The sequence below is a fragment of the Amaranthus tricolor genome, chromosome 11, assembly GCF_026212465.1.
Source record: "Amaranthus tricolor cultivar Red isolate AtriRed21 chromosome 11, ASM2621246v1, whole genome shotgun sequence".
NCBI lineage: Eukaryota > Viridiplantae > Streptophyta > Magnoliopsida > Caryophyllales > Amaranthaceae > Amaranthus > Amaranthus tricolor.
The window spans coordinates 1,900,217-1,917,573 of record NC_080057.1 but is presented as its reverse complement, the minus strand read 5'-3'; the positions used below and the strand labels follow the sequence as shown (position 1 = coordinate 1,917,573).

The 17,357-nt window shown below is 37.0% G+C and overlaps 2 protein-coding genes across 2 annotated transcripts; both read left to right on the top strand.

Moving 5' to 3' along the window:
- The first annotated feature begins 367 nt into the window (after positions 1–367).
- LOC130826414 (clathrin heavy chain 1-like) lies at positions 368–13,358 on the top strand. Its single transcript, XM_057691984.1, has 30 exons — positions 368–678; positions 1,813–2,017; positions 2,335–2,423; positions 2,536–2,614; positions 2,713–2,840; positions 3,208–3,306; positions 3,413–3,521; positions 3,708–3,787; positions 3,874–4,101; positions 4,185–4,250; positions 5,341–5,457; positions 5,649–5,846; positions 5,958–6,074; positions 7,678–7,737; positions 7,821–7,907; positions 8,087–8,170; positions 8,257–8,391; positions 8,482–8,544; positions 8,621–8,725; positions 8,794–8,906; positions 8,997–9,249; positions 9,343–9,479; positions 9,561–9,839; positions 9,953–10,955; positions 11,056–11,541; positions 11,632–11,802; positions 11,896–12,081; positions 12,201–12,323; positions 12,424–12,534; positions 12,670–13,358. The coding sequence occupies exons 1-30, from the start codon at positions 634–636 to the stop codon at positions 12,829–12,831; spliced, it is 5,118 nt and encodes a 1,705-aa protein (XP_057547967.1). The 5' UTR covers positions 368–633; the 3' UTR covers positions 12,832–13,358.
- A 130-nt stretch (positions 13,359–13,488) lies between these two features.
- On the top strand, positions 13,489–15,526 carry LOC130826415 (uncharacterized). Its single transcript, XM_057691985.1, has 4 exons — positions 13,489–13,630; positions 13,715–14,321; positions 14,414–14,596; positions 14,684–15,526. The coding sequence occupies exons 2-4, from the start codon at positions 13,970–13,972 to the stop codon at positions 14,740–14,742; spliced, it is 594 nt and encodes a 197-aa protein (XP_057547968.1). The 5' UTR covers positions 13,489–13,630; positions 13,715–13,969; the 3' UTR covers positions 14,743–15,526.
- Positions 15,527–17,357: the final 1,831 nt, after the last annotated feature.

Here is a 17,357-nt window from a genome sequence, read left to right as displayed (position 1 = left end):
TAGGTTAATTCAAAATTACAATGTTATTTTGCGAAATCTTTTTTAAGATTGTTACCACTTACTATTCGCTAAATTAAATTGCTACTATATAGAATATTTTTTTTTTAATTTGACAACTCTTTTATGCTATGTTTGAAAATGTTGATTTCATTTGAAAATGTGAATTTGACTCAAATTTAGTGTCTGACAAATTAAAAAATTTCAAATTTGAATTTGAATCAAATCCAACAATGTTTTCAAAGTGGTTAAAGATAAGGATTTGAGAATAACTTTCCTAAGCTTGTTATTCTCAAATTCTTATTTAATAAATTCATAATTAAAATCTACAATTTAAAATGAAATACTTATTTTCAAACGCAATCTTACTAAATTTTCAATTATTGTGGGGAAGAGACGATGTTATCAATATTTGTTTTTTTTCCCTCTCAGTCGTCGTTGTACTATTTCCGACTCGAATTTCTCCGACAGATCTCCTCATTTCCATCTTCCTTCACCCCTCTCTCTCTACACTCGGATCTTTCCCTCTCCTAATTTCTTTCCATTGAAGAACCCTCGCTTTCTCAAGGGAGGGTTCACAAACGTATCGTAGATTCGCCAAAATTTCAATCGTGTCATTCAGAGATCTATTCAACAATGGCTGCCGCTAATGCTCCCATTGTCATGCAAGAAGCCCTAACGGTAATTATTCTCCTCCATTTTCGCCATTTCAAACTTCAATGTCTTAAATTGTTTTATGTTTGACGGATTGGAAGTGTTTTTGCTCGACTATTTTGAGTTAAGGAACTTCAAACCCTAGTGATTTTGTAGTTTACTGTATGGTTATTTTCGAATTGGATCTGCTCAGATCTTAGTCGAGTGTGAGGTTTTTAATATTTTATTTGATCTTTGTTTGAGTAGTTTTTGCTTGATTTAGATGGATCAGTAATACAGCGAAACGAAGTTGAATTCAGACCTTTTACTCTACGTATTGAAATTATATTGAAATCAGATATTTAATTGAAATTCGTGAAAGATTTTTGATATTGATCTAGTGGAAGTATCTGAAGTTCAGTTGGTGTAATGATCAAAATTTTATCTCTGAAGTAGCAGATTTAATATTTGACTTTGCATATAGTTTGTTCAACTACGTTTTACATAATTTATTTAGTCGTAGTTTTTCTCAATGACGCAGCGAAACTAAGTTTAATTGAAACTTCTTTTACTTTTGCATTCGAGTTTAGTAAAGTTGTGTATCGGAATATTTGAATTTGAAATAGTGTCTGTTTTTAATCAGTATAGTGAAAGTATGAGAATTTTCGGTTCTAACTTGGAGGGAGATAGAGTTGCTATAAAAGATGGAATATGGATTTCTAGAATTCATTCTTAATTCAACAAAATAAGTTGAATTTGAACTTTTTTACTTTGATTTGATTCTCGTCTAGTTGAGGTGCTTAATTTGAATCTGTGGACTTGAATTGGAATTGCGGTGAAAGATTTTGATCAGTAGTTTGTGAAAGTATGAGGAACCAGTGTTCTGAATTCGGGTTGGAGTGAAGTTGAGTTGGTGTATTATTGGAATTTGCATATTTTGCCTTGTGGTTCTGGTAATGGGCTTAGGTTTTGACATAAATTCAGTTAGATAATTTGATTAACTAGTATTTTCCATTTTATTTTTCAATGGGATTAAGTTTTTAAGTTGCAACTTATTGTAGTTCACAATTTCGAAGTATCAAGATGCCTAGGTCTACTTGGTCAAAAGTTCTGATCTGTAATTTAGCGAAGCTAAGATGCCTTTATAAATTGGGCTGAGGTTTTATCTTATTGAATTTGCAGCTACCAGCCGTAGGGATCAATCCACAGTTTATTACATTCACTCATGTAACAATGGAATCAGACAAATACATTTGTGTAAGGGAGACTTCGCCACAGAATACTGTTGTTATTATTGATATGAACTTGCCGATGCAGCCCTTGAGACGTCCCATCACTGCTGATTCTGCCCTGATGAACCCTAACTCAAAAATTCTCGCCCTTAAAGGTAGGATCCCTTTTGTCAAACTCTTTTTTTGGTTTGTGCACGGAACTGCCAAGAAGCTGGATTTTCTTAGACCTGAAAGATACTTTCTTGTGTGATTTGAATGATGTTCTTACTGTATATATTTTGATCTGGGTTATCTACCAATTTATTTGTTTGTTGAGTCAATGAAATTGCAAATTAGCTGCTGCTTTTTATTATGAGAGCCTTCATATATTTCTTACCATGTTAGGTTTCCTTTTTTAGTTTATATGCTTCTGAAATGCTATGAATGATTGGATGATTGTGTTCTAGATTAATTTGTGATCTTGGATGTGTAGCTCAAGTTCCAGGGACTACTCAAGACCACCTTCAGATCTTCAATATTGAAGCGAAAACAAAGATAAAGTCCTATCAAATGCCTGAGATGGTATGCTGCGCAATTAATTTTCTGCACCACGTTTTGGTCATGCTGTTTGTTGCTTAATTTCCTGATAGATGTTACAAATCTTACAATACTCTGATGACCTTTTGTTCTCTAGGTTGTCTTCTGGAAATGGATTACCCCTAAGATGTTAGGTCTTGTTACACAGACATCTGTTTACCACTGGTCCATTGAAGGTAAGGCTGCTTGCTCACAATAGAGCCACAGATTTCCTCTTCTAGTTATATCCCAAGAATTGTAGCTTGTTATATTATACTCTGTATGCTATATTTAGGTGATTCTGAGCCAATGAAAATGTTCGAGCGGACCGCAAATCTGGCCAACAATCAAATAATCAACTACCGCTGTGATCCTTCAGAAAAATGGCTCGTTCTGATAGGAATTGCTCCTGGCGCGCCAGAGGTATGGGTTTCCTGATTGTTCTGTTTCTGTTTATAGTTGTTTTTGAACGATATATGAGGTATATTGTGGGACATGTTATTTCTCATTACTTGAGTAAGTTAGATCTAATGTCACCTTTTGTATGGAGGAAATCATTCTTGCACACAATATATGTCTTAATTCTGAAGTGTAATGCTGTTATTTTTTTGCCTAGGGACGGCTTCCTACTCTGTGGTTGCATCTAGTTATTAAGTTTTGATAAACTTTTCAAGAAAAGTGTGTCAAGTACTCTTAACATTTTTGTGCACCGATTATATAGAATAGAGTGTACATATATGTTTTCAAGGCCCCTCATGATTAACTGAGGTTCTGGTGTCTCATATTGCAGAGACCACAATTGGTGAAGGGGAACATGCAGCTGTATTCGGTGGACCAACAGCGTAGTCAAGCTCTTGAAGCTCATGCAGCGTCCTTTGCACAATTCAAGGTTTTCATCTTAGAGTGTCTACTTCACTTCAAAATGTTACTATTCATTGCCTCAGTTGGTTTTATTCCCTTCTTATTTGCTCATCTTTTTTCGAATTCTTGTATAGGCTCCTGGAAATGAAAACCCTTCAACTCTTATTTGCTTTGCCAGCAAGGCCTCTAATGCTGGACAAGTTGCTTCGAAGTTGCATGTCATTGAACTTGGTGCCCAGCCTGGTAAAGGCTTTTGCACTTTTGCAGTCATTTCTTACAAGTAAAGAATTAGTGATAATCCTTTTTAGGTGGTTACGATTCCTTGATAAAGTGGATTGCCACATGCTAACAGTTTTTGTTGTTGGTTGATTGAAAAGACTTGATGCTATATTGGTAGAATTGAATTTGATCTTGTGAAAATTCTGTCAGGGAAACCCGGATTTAGTAAGAAACAAGCTGATCTCTTCTTCCCTCCTGACTTTGCAGACGACTTTCCTGTGTCTATGCAGGTTACTTCGGTGGCTCATGATTATTTTCTGCAACTTAGAGGTTTGATGTGTAAATTATGCTCACGTGTTGTGTTTGTGTTCTGCAGGTATCTCAGAAGTATGGGCTAATATATGTTATCACAAAGCTTGGGCTTCTGTTTGTCTATGATCTGGAGACAGCCAGTGCAGTTTACAGAAACAGGATTAGTCCGGATCCAATCTTTTTGACTTCTGAAGCAACCTCAGTTGGTGGATTTTATGCTGTCAACAGACGAGGTCAGGTGTTGTTAGCCACTGTAAATGAATCAACAATTGTGCCATTTGTTAGTGGCCAGGTAGGATTTGGAGTTTTAGATTCAATTAGTGTATCAACCAGAACATGAACTCGTGTCATTAAATGTTGAATGGTACTTCCCAGCTCAACAACTTGGAGCTTGCAGTTAATCTTGCTAAGCGTGCAAACCTTCCTGGCGCGGAAAACTTGGTAAGTATGTGTAAAATTTTTAACCATGTCCTATAATTGACTCTTCTATTGCTTGTATGAAATTGATTCTCTAATTGCAAATTTTATTTGCTTCTTGCGGTACTATGATAGCTAAGTCAGTGTTTAATGAAATTTCATTTGAGTGAAGTGGCCAACTTGGTCTTAGGATAGTATATGGTGACTTTTAATTGTATCACATAATTTATATTGATGTGACTAATTGCAGCATACTTATTTGGATATGTGATCTGGAAGGACTTGATTCCTTATTGCAACTTACGCTTATGGCTAATGTTAGAATAAACTTAAATGTCAAATAATTTATCTTTATCTGACCAAATGCAGAATACTTATTTGGATTGGTGTATAGGAAGGATTCAATTCCTTATTGCAACTTAGGCTTATGCCTGATGTTAGAGTAAACAATTGGCATGTTATTAAGCATCTAGGCGTATAGCATATCTTTTGTACTCTTGATGATAAGAGTTGGGTAGTTAAGCAACAGCACAATATCTTATGGTTTCTTTTTATGTGACTAAATACAGAGTTTTTAGTTGAATACTTGAGTAAGAAAGTAGTTACTTATGGCGAATTGAGCTTATGGATTATGTCAAAGACTTGTAATAAAAGATATGCATTGTGCTTATTCATATGTTATTATCCTCTATCATGTCTATTATTCTTCTCACCTTTTTCCTTTTCACAAATTCTTGTGTGAGACGGTCTCACCATGAGGCGTTCTTCATACCTGGGTTGAATAGCCCAACTATTACAATTATTAGCATATGAGCTCATTGCTTTGATGTCATCTCACCGAGAGACGGTCTCACAAGGATAACTCTTTCTTTTTTAGTTTCCTCCCAGATTTTGTAATGCAAATGTAATGACTTTAAACTTTATCCTACAACATAGTTCCATCTATTATTCTCGTGGCTATAAATGTTGATGTTATTGTTGTGTGCTAATGGAAAATTGTTAAATAATCTTTGTAAAATAGAGAATTTATGCCGGTTGGATGTTTTATTGTAATTTATTTTTACTTGTAATCTGCAAAGCTTTTAGTCTTATATGCTCTGTTATATTTGTTCAGGTTGTCCAGCGATTCCAGGAATTATTTGCTCAGACAAAGTACAAGGAGGCAGCCGAGCTTGCTGCAGAATCTCCTCAGGGCCTTTTGCGTACTCCTGATACTGTTGCTAAGTTTCAGGTATGCTCAAAATATTTCTTTCAGATATTTAGTTCCTCTCACACTTTGTAAAAGTTGTTTCAAGGTTTTCAAATCTGATGGAGAAAGAATAATGTAATCATTTAGCTTTGGCAATCAGAATGCTGCATTGATTGTTGATTTTGTTAAGCGTATAATTGCATTTGTCTAAACAATTTTATTATGGGTTGCAGAGTGTTCCCGTGCAAGCTGGGCAAACACCACCATTGTTGCAGTATTTTGGAACATTGTTAACAAGAGGGAAGCTTAATGCTTTTGAGTCACTGGAATTGTCTAGACTAGTTGTAAATCAGAACAAAAAGAATTTGTTGGAAAATTGGTTGGCAGAAGACAAGCTTGAATGCAGTGAAGAACTTGGAGATCTTGTGAAGGTTTGTTTTGTTGTTTTGATAGCTTTTTAGTCTGTAAGTTTGTCATCTTATGACTATGTATTTCTGTTGTATTAATTCTTGTGCCTTTTTGATTCCCTGTATTACTCGCAGACAGTGGATAATGACCTTGCTCTCAAAATATACATCAAAGCTAGGGTAACTCCTAAGGTTGTCTCAGCATTTGCTGAGAGGAGGGAGTTTGATAAGATATTGATATATTCAAAGCAGGTTAGTGTACGTTTTTCTAATTGTAGTGTAGAAAAGGTATTGTGAGTGTGATATCTGTTTTGTGCCCTAGATTAACGTGAAGTTCTTTTTCCGGTTCTTGCAGAATGATCAGTTAAAGCAAACTTTACATTGCTAGATGATAAGTCATATATGCAACTTATTTCTATGTTTGTGCATAACCTGGAAATAACTCCAAACTTTTCCCTTGTCAATAAGTTATAAGTCAGGAAAGTACACGAGTAGAAGCTCTACCCTATGTATTTCATCTTTCTGCACTATTCTACAAAGGCATTTGTCGGAGACTTATTTTATGTTGGCAAACTCCTTTGACTTGTTTTGATTGAAGCTGGTTTAGTAGAAGTGAAAACTCAAGTTTGTTTGGATTCTGGAAATATAGATTTTCTTAATTGGAGCTCCTCAATCAGTTGAAGGCTCCATTTATTGTACTTTTACCTACCAACTGTACTACAGCCTGTCATAAATACAAAAAATAACCCCTTATCTCTTCCTAGATCACCTATGACTTAAGTCTATGTTACCTAATTTGCTATGTAATTTGCCCTTTGAATTTACAATTTGCCCAAAATGGGAGAAATAAAAGACAAAACTGACTGTCATTTGCATTTCCCAATACAGAATGCACGATTCGCAGTGGGATTTGCGAATTGGCAACACTGACTCACGTCCTGTAAGCAATGTTATAATTACCTAATTTGCTATCAGACTATTTTGAGTTTACAATTTGCTCAAAATCAAAAAATATCAAATCTGACCATATAGCTTTTCTGAACTATGTGAACATTGACTCCTGTTGCACCTACACCAAACCAAATACCATTTAACCAAATGCTATAGAAGGAGAAGTGCAATTTTTGGATTTTTGTCACTCTAGAACTACATTTCCATATTTCATGATGAAGATTAGAATTGAAAGAAACAAATCTTAATGCTAAAAACTAACAATCCCCAATTAGAGCAAGTTTGGATTGTTGTCACTTACGCAAATCAAATTCCAATTTGCAGTAGAAGGATTAATATTAAAAAAGAACCATCCTTGAGTATCACTCACGTGTCTTCCCATCTCATTATTTACACGTTACTGCTCCCACAACCTTGCAAATATAACCTTGCATTGAGAGATCAATTTTGGTACGTAACAGGTTGAAGGTCCAAGTTAAGCTGGTTGCCTTTTGCTATTCTTGGTTTGTTGTTGGATGAAGGTTATTGAGGCTTGATTATGGGTGAAGGAAGGGCAGTCGGTGGGGGGCAGGAAGAGAGTAGGAAGCCTTAGTGACGCTGATGGCACCAAACTAATGGCATATGCCCAGCCATAGTAATATAATAATGGTTTACCTGTGTGCTGTGTATTGAAATGTGTATTTTTGTCTAATAATGTCTTGAGCTCAAAGAAGTAGTTTGCTTGATTAAAGATCACAGAGTGGTTTTTGAATGATTTATTTTTATTACTTTCTGTACCATTTTGTAATTAATATATCCACTTTTTCCTTTTGTGATTCTCTGTGTATGCGCATTCCTCTTATGTGTAATAGTGTGAAAATGTTTCTATTGTTTTGACTGAATAATGTCAGTGCTTTTGCTGCAGGTTGGATACACTCCCGATTATTTGTTCCTTTTGCAAACAATTTTACGGACTGACCCACAGGTATATGCCATTGGGGAGTTGATTGTTTTGAGAGAAAGATCAAAATCTATGTCTACTCTAATATTTGTCTTCTTATTTGATAGGGAGCTGTTAATTTTGCTTTGATGATGTCTCAAATGGAGGGTGGATGCCCTGTTGATTACAATACCATCACAGATCTGTTCCTTCAGGTACTGTTGATAAATCTTTAATTTTAGAAGCATCTTTTAGTATTTATTTCTTTATTCAAATCAACTAGAGTCTGTCTGTGCTTACCTTTCTGTTTGATACTGGACTATTTTGACTTTGCTGTCTATTATCTGATACATATTACTGCCAAATATTCATTAGATTTCTTTTATTTTATCAGAGAAATTTGATTCGTGAAGCAACAGCATTTTTGCTCGATGTGCTGAAGCCAAACTTACCAGAACACGGCTATCTCCAAACTAAAGTGAGATTTTACTTTTTCTGTTACATGTTGTGGAATCTGATTTATTGAATGCAACTTACTTTGCTAATGTATCCTGAAATCTACAGGTTCTGGAAATCAATCTTGTAACATTTCCTAATGTAGCAGATGCAATCTTAGCTAATGGCATGTTTAGCCATTATGATCGTCCCCGAATTGCACAACTTTGTGAAAAGGCTGGATTGTATTTGCAGGCTCTCAAGGTAACATATGTTTTAGTTAGAATTTATTTAGACACATTTCTTGTTATTTTGGTTCTCTTCTTGGGCTAATTGTCTTCTTGTTTAATGCAGCATTACACTGAACTGCCGGACATCAAACGTGTCATAGTTAATACCCATGCAATTGAGCCTCAGGTGATGAGCTGATTTTGTATTTATTTGGTTTATAGATGTATGTGAAATTTTCGCTAATTATTCGGTCTTGATTCAGGCACTCGTGGAGTTCTTTGGAACACTTTCTAAAGAGTGGGCTCTTGAGTGCATGAAAGATCTTCTACTAGTAAATTTAAGAGGCAATCTGCAGATAATTGTGCAGGTAACATTCCTCCTTGTGCTTTTGTGGTTTTGCTTTGTACCAATGTTCTCTAACTTGGTGGTGTACAGGCTGCCAAAGAATACTGTGAACAGTTGGGTATTGATGGTTGCATAAAGCTCTTTGAGCAGTTCAAATCTTACGAAGGGCTATATTTCTTCTTAGGTTCATATTTGAGCTCAAGGTAGTGTCTACCTTTTATCAATGAGATTGATGCATTTTCTTTTTGGGTCACGAATACATTATGGACCTAACATTGTCATTTGCTTGACAGCGAGGATCCAGAGATTCATTTCAAATACATTGAAGCAGCAGCTAAAACTGGTCAAATCAAGGAAGTTGAACGTGTAACTCGTGAATCAAACTTCTATGATCCCGAAAAGACGAAAAATTTCTTGATGGAAGCCAAGCTTCCTGATGCAAGGCCTCTGATAAATGTTTGTGACCGATTTGGGTTTGTTCCTGATCTTACCCACTACCTCTACAAAAATAACATGCTTCGCTACATTGAAGGCTATGTACAAAAGGTAAACTACTTGATTCCGCAAATAAGAAATCACACTCTTCAATTTTTCAGATATCTTATGATTTCCTTATGGCACGTGGTTTTGGCTGAATAGGTCAACCCCAGCAATGCTCCTCTAGTTGTGGGGCAGCTGCTTGATGACGAATGCCCCGAAGATTTTATCAAAGGCCTTATTCTTTCTGTGCGATCTCTTCTTCCTGTTGAGCCTCTTGTGGAGGAATGTGAGAAGAGGTGGGCGGCATGTGTTTAGTACTTGCTATTTAGTGATGGTAAACATTCTTGGTTCAGTCTGCTAATATTTTCTCTGGGCAGGAATCGTCTGCGTTTGCTCACCCAGTTCTTGGAGCACCTCGTTAGTGAGGGGAGCACTGATGTACATGTTCATAATGCTCTGGGTAAAATAATCATTGACAGCAATAACAATCCTGAACACTTTCTCACAACCAATCCATACTATGATCCCCGTGTGGTGGGCAAGTACTGTGAGAAAAGGGATCCTACTCTTGCTGTTGTTGCATATAGGCGGGGACAATGTGATGATGAGCTCATTAATGTCACGAACAAGAATTCTTTATTTAAACTGCAGGCCAGGTTGGTTTCAGTTAATAGCCTTGCATGAATGGTTACTCACTTTTACTGCAAAACAATAATTTGTTTGATAACTGTTACCATTGCTCTAATCCACTAATGTTTTTCCTCTTCAGATACGTTGTGGAAAGAATGGATGGTGACCTCTGGGAGAAGGTCCTCACTCCAGATAATGAGTACAGGAGGCAATTAATAGATCAAGTTGTGTCAACAGCTTTGCCAGAAAGCAAGAGCCCCGAGCAAGTTTCTGCTGCTGTCAAGGCCTTTATGACAGCTGATCTTCCTCATGAGCTAATTGAGCTTCTTGAAAAGATTGTCTTACAAAACTCTGCTTTCAGTGGCAATTTCAATCTGCAAAATCTACTTATCCTTACAGCTATTAAGGCGGATCCTTCAAGAGTTATGGATTACATCAATAGGTTGGACAACTTTGATGGACCTGCAGTTGGAGAGGTGGCAGTGGAAGCACAGTTGTATGAAGAAGCATTTGCTATCTTTAAGAAATTCAACTTGAATGTCCAAGCTGTAGATGTGTTGCTTGACAATATCCGTAACATTGATCGGGCTGTGGAATTTGCATTCCGTGTTGAAGAGGATGCTGTATGGACTCAGGTTGCAAAGGCCCAACTCAGGGAAGGTCTTGTCAGTGATGCTATAGAGTCATTTATCCGCGCTGAGGATGCAACCCATTTTCTGGAAGTTATCAAAGCTGCTGGGGATGCTGATGTGTACCATGACTTAGTGAGGTATCTTTTGATGGTTAGGCAGAAGGTTAAGGAGCCCAAAGTTGACAGCGAGCTTATCTATGCGTATGCAAAAATTGATAGACTTAGTGATATTGAAGAGTTCATTCTCATGCCTAATGTTGCCAATCTTCAAAATGTTGGAGATCGTTTATATGATGAAGCCTTATATGAGGCGGCAAAGATCATATATGCATTTATTTCTAACTGGGCTAAGCTAGCGGTTACTCTCGTTAAACTGAAACAGTTTCAAGGTGCTGTTGATGCAGCTCGCAAGGCTAGCAGTGCTAAGACATGGAAGGAAGTTTGCTTTGCTTGTGTGGACGCTGAGGAATTCCGGCTGGCTCAGATATGTGGTCTTAATGTTATCATACAGGTAAAATGTTTTATTTATTTTGTTAATAGTTTTGTTGCCAGAATGTTGTGTTGGACCTGTATGTTTTTCTTTTGTTCTCAATTTTGTTCCTTTTCTGTAGGTGGATGATCTGGAAGAGGTCAGCGAATACTATCAAAACAGGGGCTGCTTTAATGAGCTCATCTCCCTTATGGAAAGTGGATTGGGATTAGAACGTGCACATATGGGTATCTTCACCGAGTTGGGAGTTCTCTATGCAAGATACCGTCCTGAGAAGCTCATGGAGCATATTAAATTGTTTGCAACCCGTCTTAACATACCTAAACTGATTAGGGCTTGTGATGAGCAGCAACATTGGAAGGAGCTTACATTATTGTATATTCAGTATGATGAGTATGACAATGCTGCAACCACTGTGATGAATCATTCTCCAGAAGCATGGGATCACATGCAGTTCAAAGATATCATTGTTAAGGTTGCAAATGTGGAGCTATACTACAAGGCAGTGCACTTCTACTTGCAGGAACATCCTGATCTTATCAATGATGTGCTAAATGTTCTTGCTCTTCGTGTGGACCATACACGGGTCGTGGACATCATGAGAAAGGTGCCTCTTTGCTCTGCACTAATCGATTTCTGAACAGTTGGTTTTATTATTTGTTCTACTCATCTGATGTTATTTACTGTCATATTTCAGGCTGGTCAACTTCCTCTTGTGAAGCCATACATGGTAGCTGTACAAAGCAACAACGTAGCTGCTGTAAATGAAGCACTCAATGAAATCTATCTCGAGGAAGAAGACTATGACCGACTTCGTGAGTCCATTGACTTGCACGATAACTTTGACCAGATAGGTCTTGCCCAAAAGGTAGGCTGTTGGATTTTGCCTTTGCTTAAGACATCTTTATCATTGAGTTAATACTCTTTTGACCACCATTCTGATACCTTATGGTTTAAACAGGTGGAGAAGCACGAACTGCTAGAAATGAGGCGTATTGCAGCTTATATATACAAAAAGGCCGGTAGATGGAAGCAGTCCATTGCATTGTCAAAGAAAGACAATCTCTACAAGGATGCTATGGAGACTGCTTCCCAGTCTGGTGATCGTGAACTTGCTGAGGAGCTTCTTATATATTTCATTGAGCAGGTATATAGGATTTTTCTTCACTTTTTCCACGATGAGCCTAATTGGGGAGAAACCTTATGTGATTTATGTTAAATGTATTTGCTCTTCTGACTCTTTTACGGTCCCTAATTCCTTTGCAGGGAAAGAAAGAATGCTTTGCATCATGTCTATTTGTTTGTTATGATTTAATTAGAGCTGATGTTGCATTGGAGCTAGCATGGTTGAACAATATGATGGACTTTGCCTTCCCGTATCTCTTGCAGGTCAGTAAAGACCCGTCCTGTTTTAAGTCATTGATTATTTAAGAATTCCTATAATTTCACTCTTTAATCTATTTATCCTGTACTTGTATTTCTCCTGCAGTTTATTCGAGAGTACATGGGCAAAGTCGATGAGTTGATCAAAGACAAACTAGAAGCCCAAAAAGAGGTCAAGGCAAAAGAAGCAGAGGAGAAAGATTTGGTTGCACAGCAGGTATGCTTCATGAAATTGGTTTGATGTTTTATATACACCACAATGGTTTTCTTTCTGTGCAATTTGCCTTTTCGTTTATTTTATATCCATATATTGATATTTTTGGTTTGATCTTTGTTCTTGAATATTTTGCAGAACATGTATGCACAATTACTCCCTCTTGCTTTACCGGCACCACCAATGCCAGGAATGGGAGGAGGTGCAATGGGTGGAGGTTATGGTCCACCACCTCCTATGGGCACGATGGGCATGCCTCCAATGCCTGCCTTTGGCATGCCACCGATGGGCTCATACTAATAAAAGATTGGTTTGAGTTGTATGAGACTGTAGAGGGCAGTAAATTTTGTAAACTTGCTGTTTGTGCTCGCGGCAACATCAATCTTTCTAGTAGTTGGCTTAATCAAGGTTAAGTTTGAGGTGTCTAGCAATTCAAATCTCCATAATGTCTTCCGTGGTGCGATTAAATGGATCTAGGAGTTGTGGATATGCCTTATGATTATTCTTTCTTAGCTGAGGCAGAATTTCTGTTTGTTCTTTGGTAGTCGGTGTTGGTCCTTAAGTTACCTTATGTCTCAAACTGTTGGCTTGTGGAAAATTTTCCGAGCCTCACTGATTTTGAAGTGCAAGTGGCGGATTTGCCATTGTGTATAGGTTATAGGTTGTGGAATTTGTGGGCGAACAATTTGTTTCATATGTATGCTGGAAGTATTTTGATAGTTTTAATTTGTATGCTGAATTATACATACTTCATGAGACATAAGGTTGGTTTTGTAAGTATTACGGATCTGATTTTCTAAGCAGTGGTTTAATTTGTTTCTCTGCAATGTTCGTCTTGCGTGTAAATTGAAGCATGAGTTGTTCTTACTCTGTGGCTAGGCATGGCCACGGGGCGGGTTACCCGGAACCGAACCGGTCATGAACCGCTTGGAATCGGATCCGGAACCGGAACCGTTCGCGACAAGTTCCGAACCGCGGAACCGTGAAACCGTCGGAAAAAAGTTGCAGGAACCGTGAAACCGCCGGAAAAAAACAGCATGAACCGGACCTAAGAATCGCGGGTTCGAACCGGAACCGGTCCGGGTGAACCGGCCCACAGGTTCCATGGAACCGGAACCGGTCCGGGTGAACCGGCCCACAGGTTCCATGGAACCGGAACCGGTCCGGGTGAACCGGCCCACAGGTTCCACGGAACCGTGAAAAGAGCCGTTGGGAACTAGCCGTTGGAAATTTTCTATAAATACCCACCACTTTCAATCATTTTCATTCACAACTCATCTCTTCTCCTACTCTCTCTACTTAATTCTTTAATTATGCAATTATTCTCTTAATTACATAATTAGTCTTTTAATTATTTCTTAATTTAGTTAATTATATAATTAGTCTATTAATTAATTATTTATTTCTTAATTCTATTATTATTTCAATATTATCAATCATGTCTTCATTTTTGAAAAAAGCCTCAAAAAAAGTATCTAAAGTGGCAAAATCATTGGGAGGTTCCAGCTCCTCCAAAAGAAAGGCCACTTCTACTCCGTCGGTACCAACAACACCTTCCATTAGTAATTATAATTATGAACCAAATTATCTAGAAGGGTACGACCCAGAATTACATAATTATGCAGAAGAAGTGGAAGGAGAAATGCAAGAAGAAGAACAAGAAGAGGAACCAACAACCCCTATTGGGATACATATATCTCGACAGTCATCAACAAGATCACATGAAGAACAAGGAGAACAACAACAACAAAGACAAGCTCATGGTAAACGAGTCAATTTCCAAACTATCGGTTAGTTTTATAATTTTATTCTTCAAATTAATTAAATTTTAAATTATTTATTTATTTAATTATAGTTTTATAATTTTAAATTATTTATTTAGATGAAGATGAACCAGTAAGACAACCTTTTCCGGCAATGCCACCTCCTAGTGGTAGAGCTGTTTCACATGTGTGGTCGTATTTCACAAAAGAACCAACCGACAATCCAGATATTTTCTTATGCACTTGTCAAAGTTGTGAAAGTCAAGGAGTAAAGCCCTTAGTTTCATACAGTTTCGCCAGAGGTAAATACTTTTTAAGTTTTTTATACATACATTATATATTCATATTTTATAAAAATTTATTTATTGTGTTTTGTGAATACGTGTTAGGTGGTGGTACGGGATCTTTTAACAACATTTGGCAAAAAAGCATGGAATCACAAAAGTAACTCATGCAGCAAGCGGCAGCGGGACCACAAGTGGAAGCCGACAGACACAGTGGGACATTCCCAGCACAGGTATGCCTTTTAGATATAATCGTAATGATAGGATTGATGAATTTTCTAGGTATGTAATTTGTGATGAATTGCCTTTTAACCACGGTGAAAGTAGGGCACACGAGCGTTACGCTAGAAAAACATTGCAACCACAATATAGAGCAATCCGTAGGAGCACTCTTAAAAGACGCACAATTAAATTATATGAGTCAATGCGCTATGAATTAGTTGAAATGTTTAAATCTTTTAATGGTAGGGTTAGCATAACAACAGACATTTGGTCTGCTCCCCCACATTTAGAATCTTATATGTGTGTAACAGCACATTGGATGGATAAAAATTGGATTATTCAAAAAAGAATAATTGCTTTTGAGGCAATGCCAGAAAGACATACCGGTGAAAACATAAAATATAGATTAGTAGAGATATGTAGAGAATGGAACTTATTAGATAAGATATTTTGTTGTTCAACTGATAATGCAACTGCGAACATTAAATGTATAGAACTTTTGTATAACGAACCTGCTTTTAGTTATATCCTTGGAGGTAGCTTATTACACATACGTTGTTGTGCGCATATAGTTAACTTATCCTGCCAAGCAGGTATAAAACAATTAAGCGATTTATTAGAACCAATTAGGGATAAAGTGAAGTGGCTTAGGATTGGAAAGATAAAGAGACGATATAAACAATTATGTGACCAATATCAACTTAAAAAAGTGTATTGGTCATTAGATACTCCTACACGTTGGGGCCCGCTCAACCAACGATTTATTAAGAAAGGCGATTGCTTATCGTCCAGTAATAACACAACTATATAGTGAGTGTACAGATAGTTACATAGCTGATGACACTTGGGAATTAGCTATAGGTGTACATAAAATATTAGAAGCGTATGACCACGCGACTAAGATTTTTTCATATGTTTATGAACCGAACGTTCACTTAGTAATAAATGAGTGTATTACTATTTTTTATCATCTCCTTACATATACGCATGATGATACTAACCCATATTTGAAGCCGATTCTTGCAGATATGATGGAAAAATGGAAGGCATATTTTACCGATTTTTCTTATATTTATAGAATCGCAACCATTTTGGACCCATGTTTGAAAACTGAGGTCCTTACTAAAGTAATAGGATTTTACTACCAAGCGTTAGATCGCCCGCCTACTGATGTACATAATTATGTAGGAACATATAAAAAATATTTATCAGAACTCTATGATTATTACGCTAGTGTATATAACCCAAAACGCGTTACGTCTAGGCGTGCTAGCGTTTCCGCACTTCCCTCTTATTATAATTCGGTAATAGCTAATATAATGAGTCAAGATGATAGTTTTGTAGGATCATCTTCTTCTTCCTCGACCTCATATTTAGAATTAGATAGTTATCTTAAACACCACTTTGAAATAGACCAAGGTTGCTATAATATTTTAGAGTGGTGGAAAGAAAAATCTGTAAAATTTCCCATTTTATCGAGAATTGCAAAGGATATCCTTGCAATTCCCGCGTCAACAATTGCGTCGGAGTCTGCTTTTAGTGCAGGTAGAAGAGTTTTGGACGAAAAGAGATCTCGTCTTGCTCCAAAGAGTATTCAAATATGTGTTTGCAAGAAAGATTGGGATCAAGCAGAGATTCGAACACAAGGACTAAGGAATGATGATGATCAAGACGACGATGATGATCCATGGATGATGATGGATACATCTGCATCATCGTCAGGAGGAGAGTCAGCGGAAGCATCTAACCAACCATATGATGATGACGAAGACGAATAGGATCAATCCGACAACGATAAATCAACATTCAACAACTATAAATAAAAGGTATGACAAAGAACTATGTGGGCTTTGATTCCTTCGGGATACGTAGGCAGCTTAGTATTCCTTTGGGTACTAGGTTCAAGTCCATTTTCTCCCTCTTTTTTTATTAATCATCTTTATCGACATTATCATTGATTTGTTTGTTATTAATTTATTTTTTTCATTCTTTTTAGTAAATATTTCAATAACGATGACAACTTGACATGCAATGAATTTCGCTAATAATCAAGTAATCATCAAAGGTACGTCCGCAATATTATAGTATTTTTTTATTATATAAATATTTAAAGAAAAAATAAAAATGGAACCGATGGTCCGACCCGCCCGTCCCGTGAGTTGGAACCGACGGAACCGCCTCATGAACCGCCAAGGAACCGTTTGGAACCGCCCGGAACCGGAACCGTTCGCAACAGGTTCCAAATGGAACCGGAACCGGATGGAACTGGAACGAAACCGGACCAACCCGGACCGTGGCCATGCCTATCTATGGCTAATAAGTAGACCTTGAAAATCCGATCATTACTCAGATCCACTTTATTAGTTTACTGAAATTTGGTAGAATTATGTATTTCTATATTAATATCAACATTTTTAAGTTAGGATTTACCATTTTATGTAATATTAAAGATTTGAGTTAATATTTAAAAATTAAGACTTCATTAAGTGAAATTATATTTTACCATTGCTCTTGAAGAGCAATTACAAATTATCGTGTGGTTGGAGGCTTGGAGTCC

Bases quoted from the DNA above. Each gene is read 5' to 3' on its own strand.
- LOC130826415 (XM_057691985.1), top strand. From the start codon at position 13,970: ATGTCTTCATTTTTGAAAAAAGCCTCAAAAAAAGTATCTAAAGTGGCA. The intron at 14,322-14,413 runs GTTAGTTTTATA...TTATTTATTTAG, and splicing joins AGTCAATTTCCAAACTATCG to ATGAAGATGAACCAGTAAGA. The intron at 14,597-14,683 runs GTAAATACTTTT...AATACGTGTTAG, and splicing joins TTCATACAGTTTCGCCAGAG to GTGGTGGTACGGGATCTTTT.
- LOC130826414 (XM_057691984.1), top strand. From the start codon at position 634: ATGGCTGCCGCTAATGCTCCCATTGTCATGCAAGAAGCCCTAACG. The intron at 679-1,812 runs GTAATTATTCTC...TTGAATTTGCAG, and splicing joins TCATGCAAGAAGCCCTAACG to CTACCAGCCGTAGGGATCAA. The intron at 4,102-4,184 runs GTAGGATTTGGA...GGTACTTCCCAG, and splicing joins TGCCATTTGTTAGTGGCCAG to CTCAACAACTTGGAGCTTGC.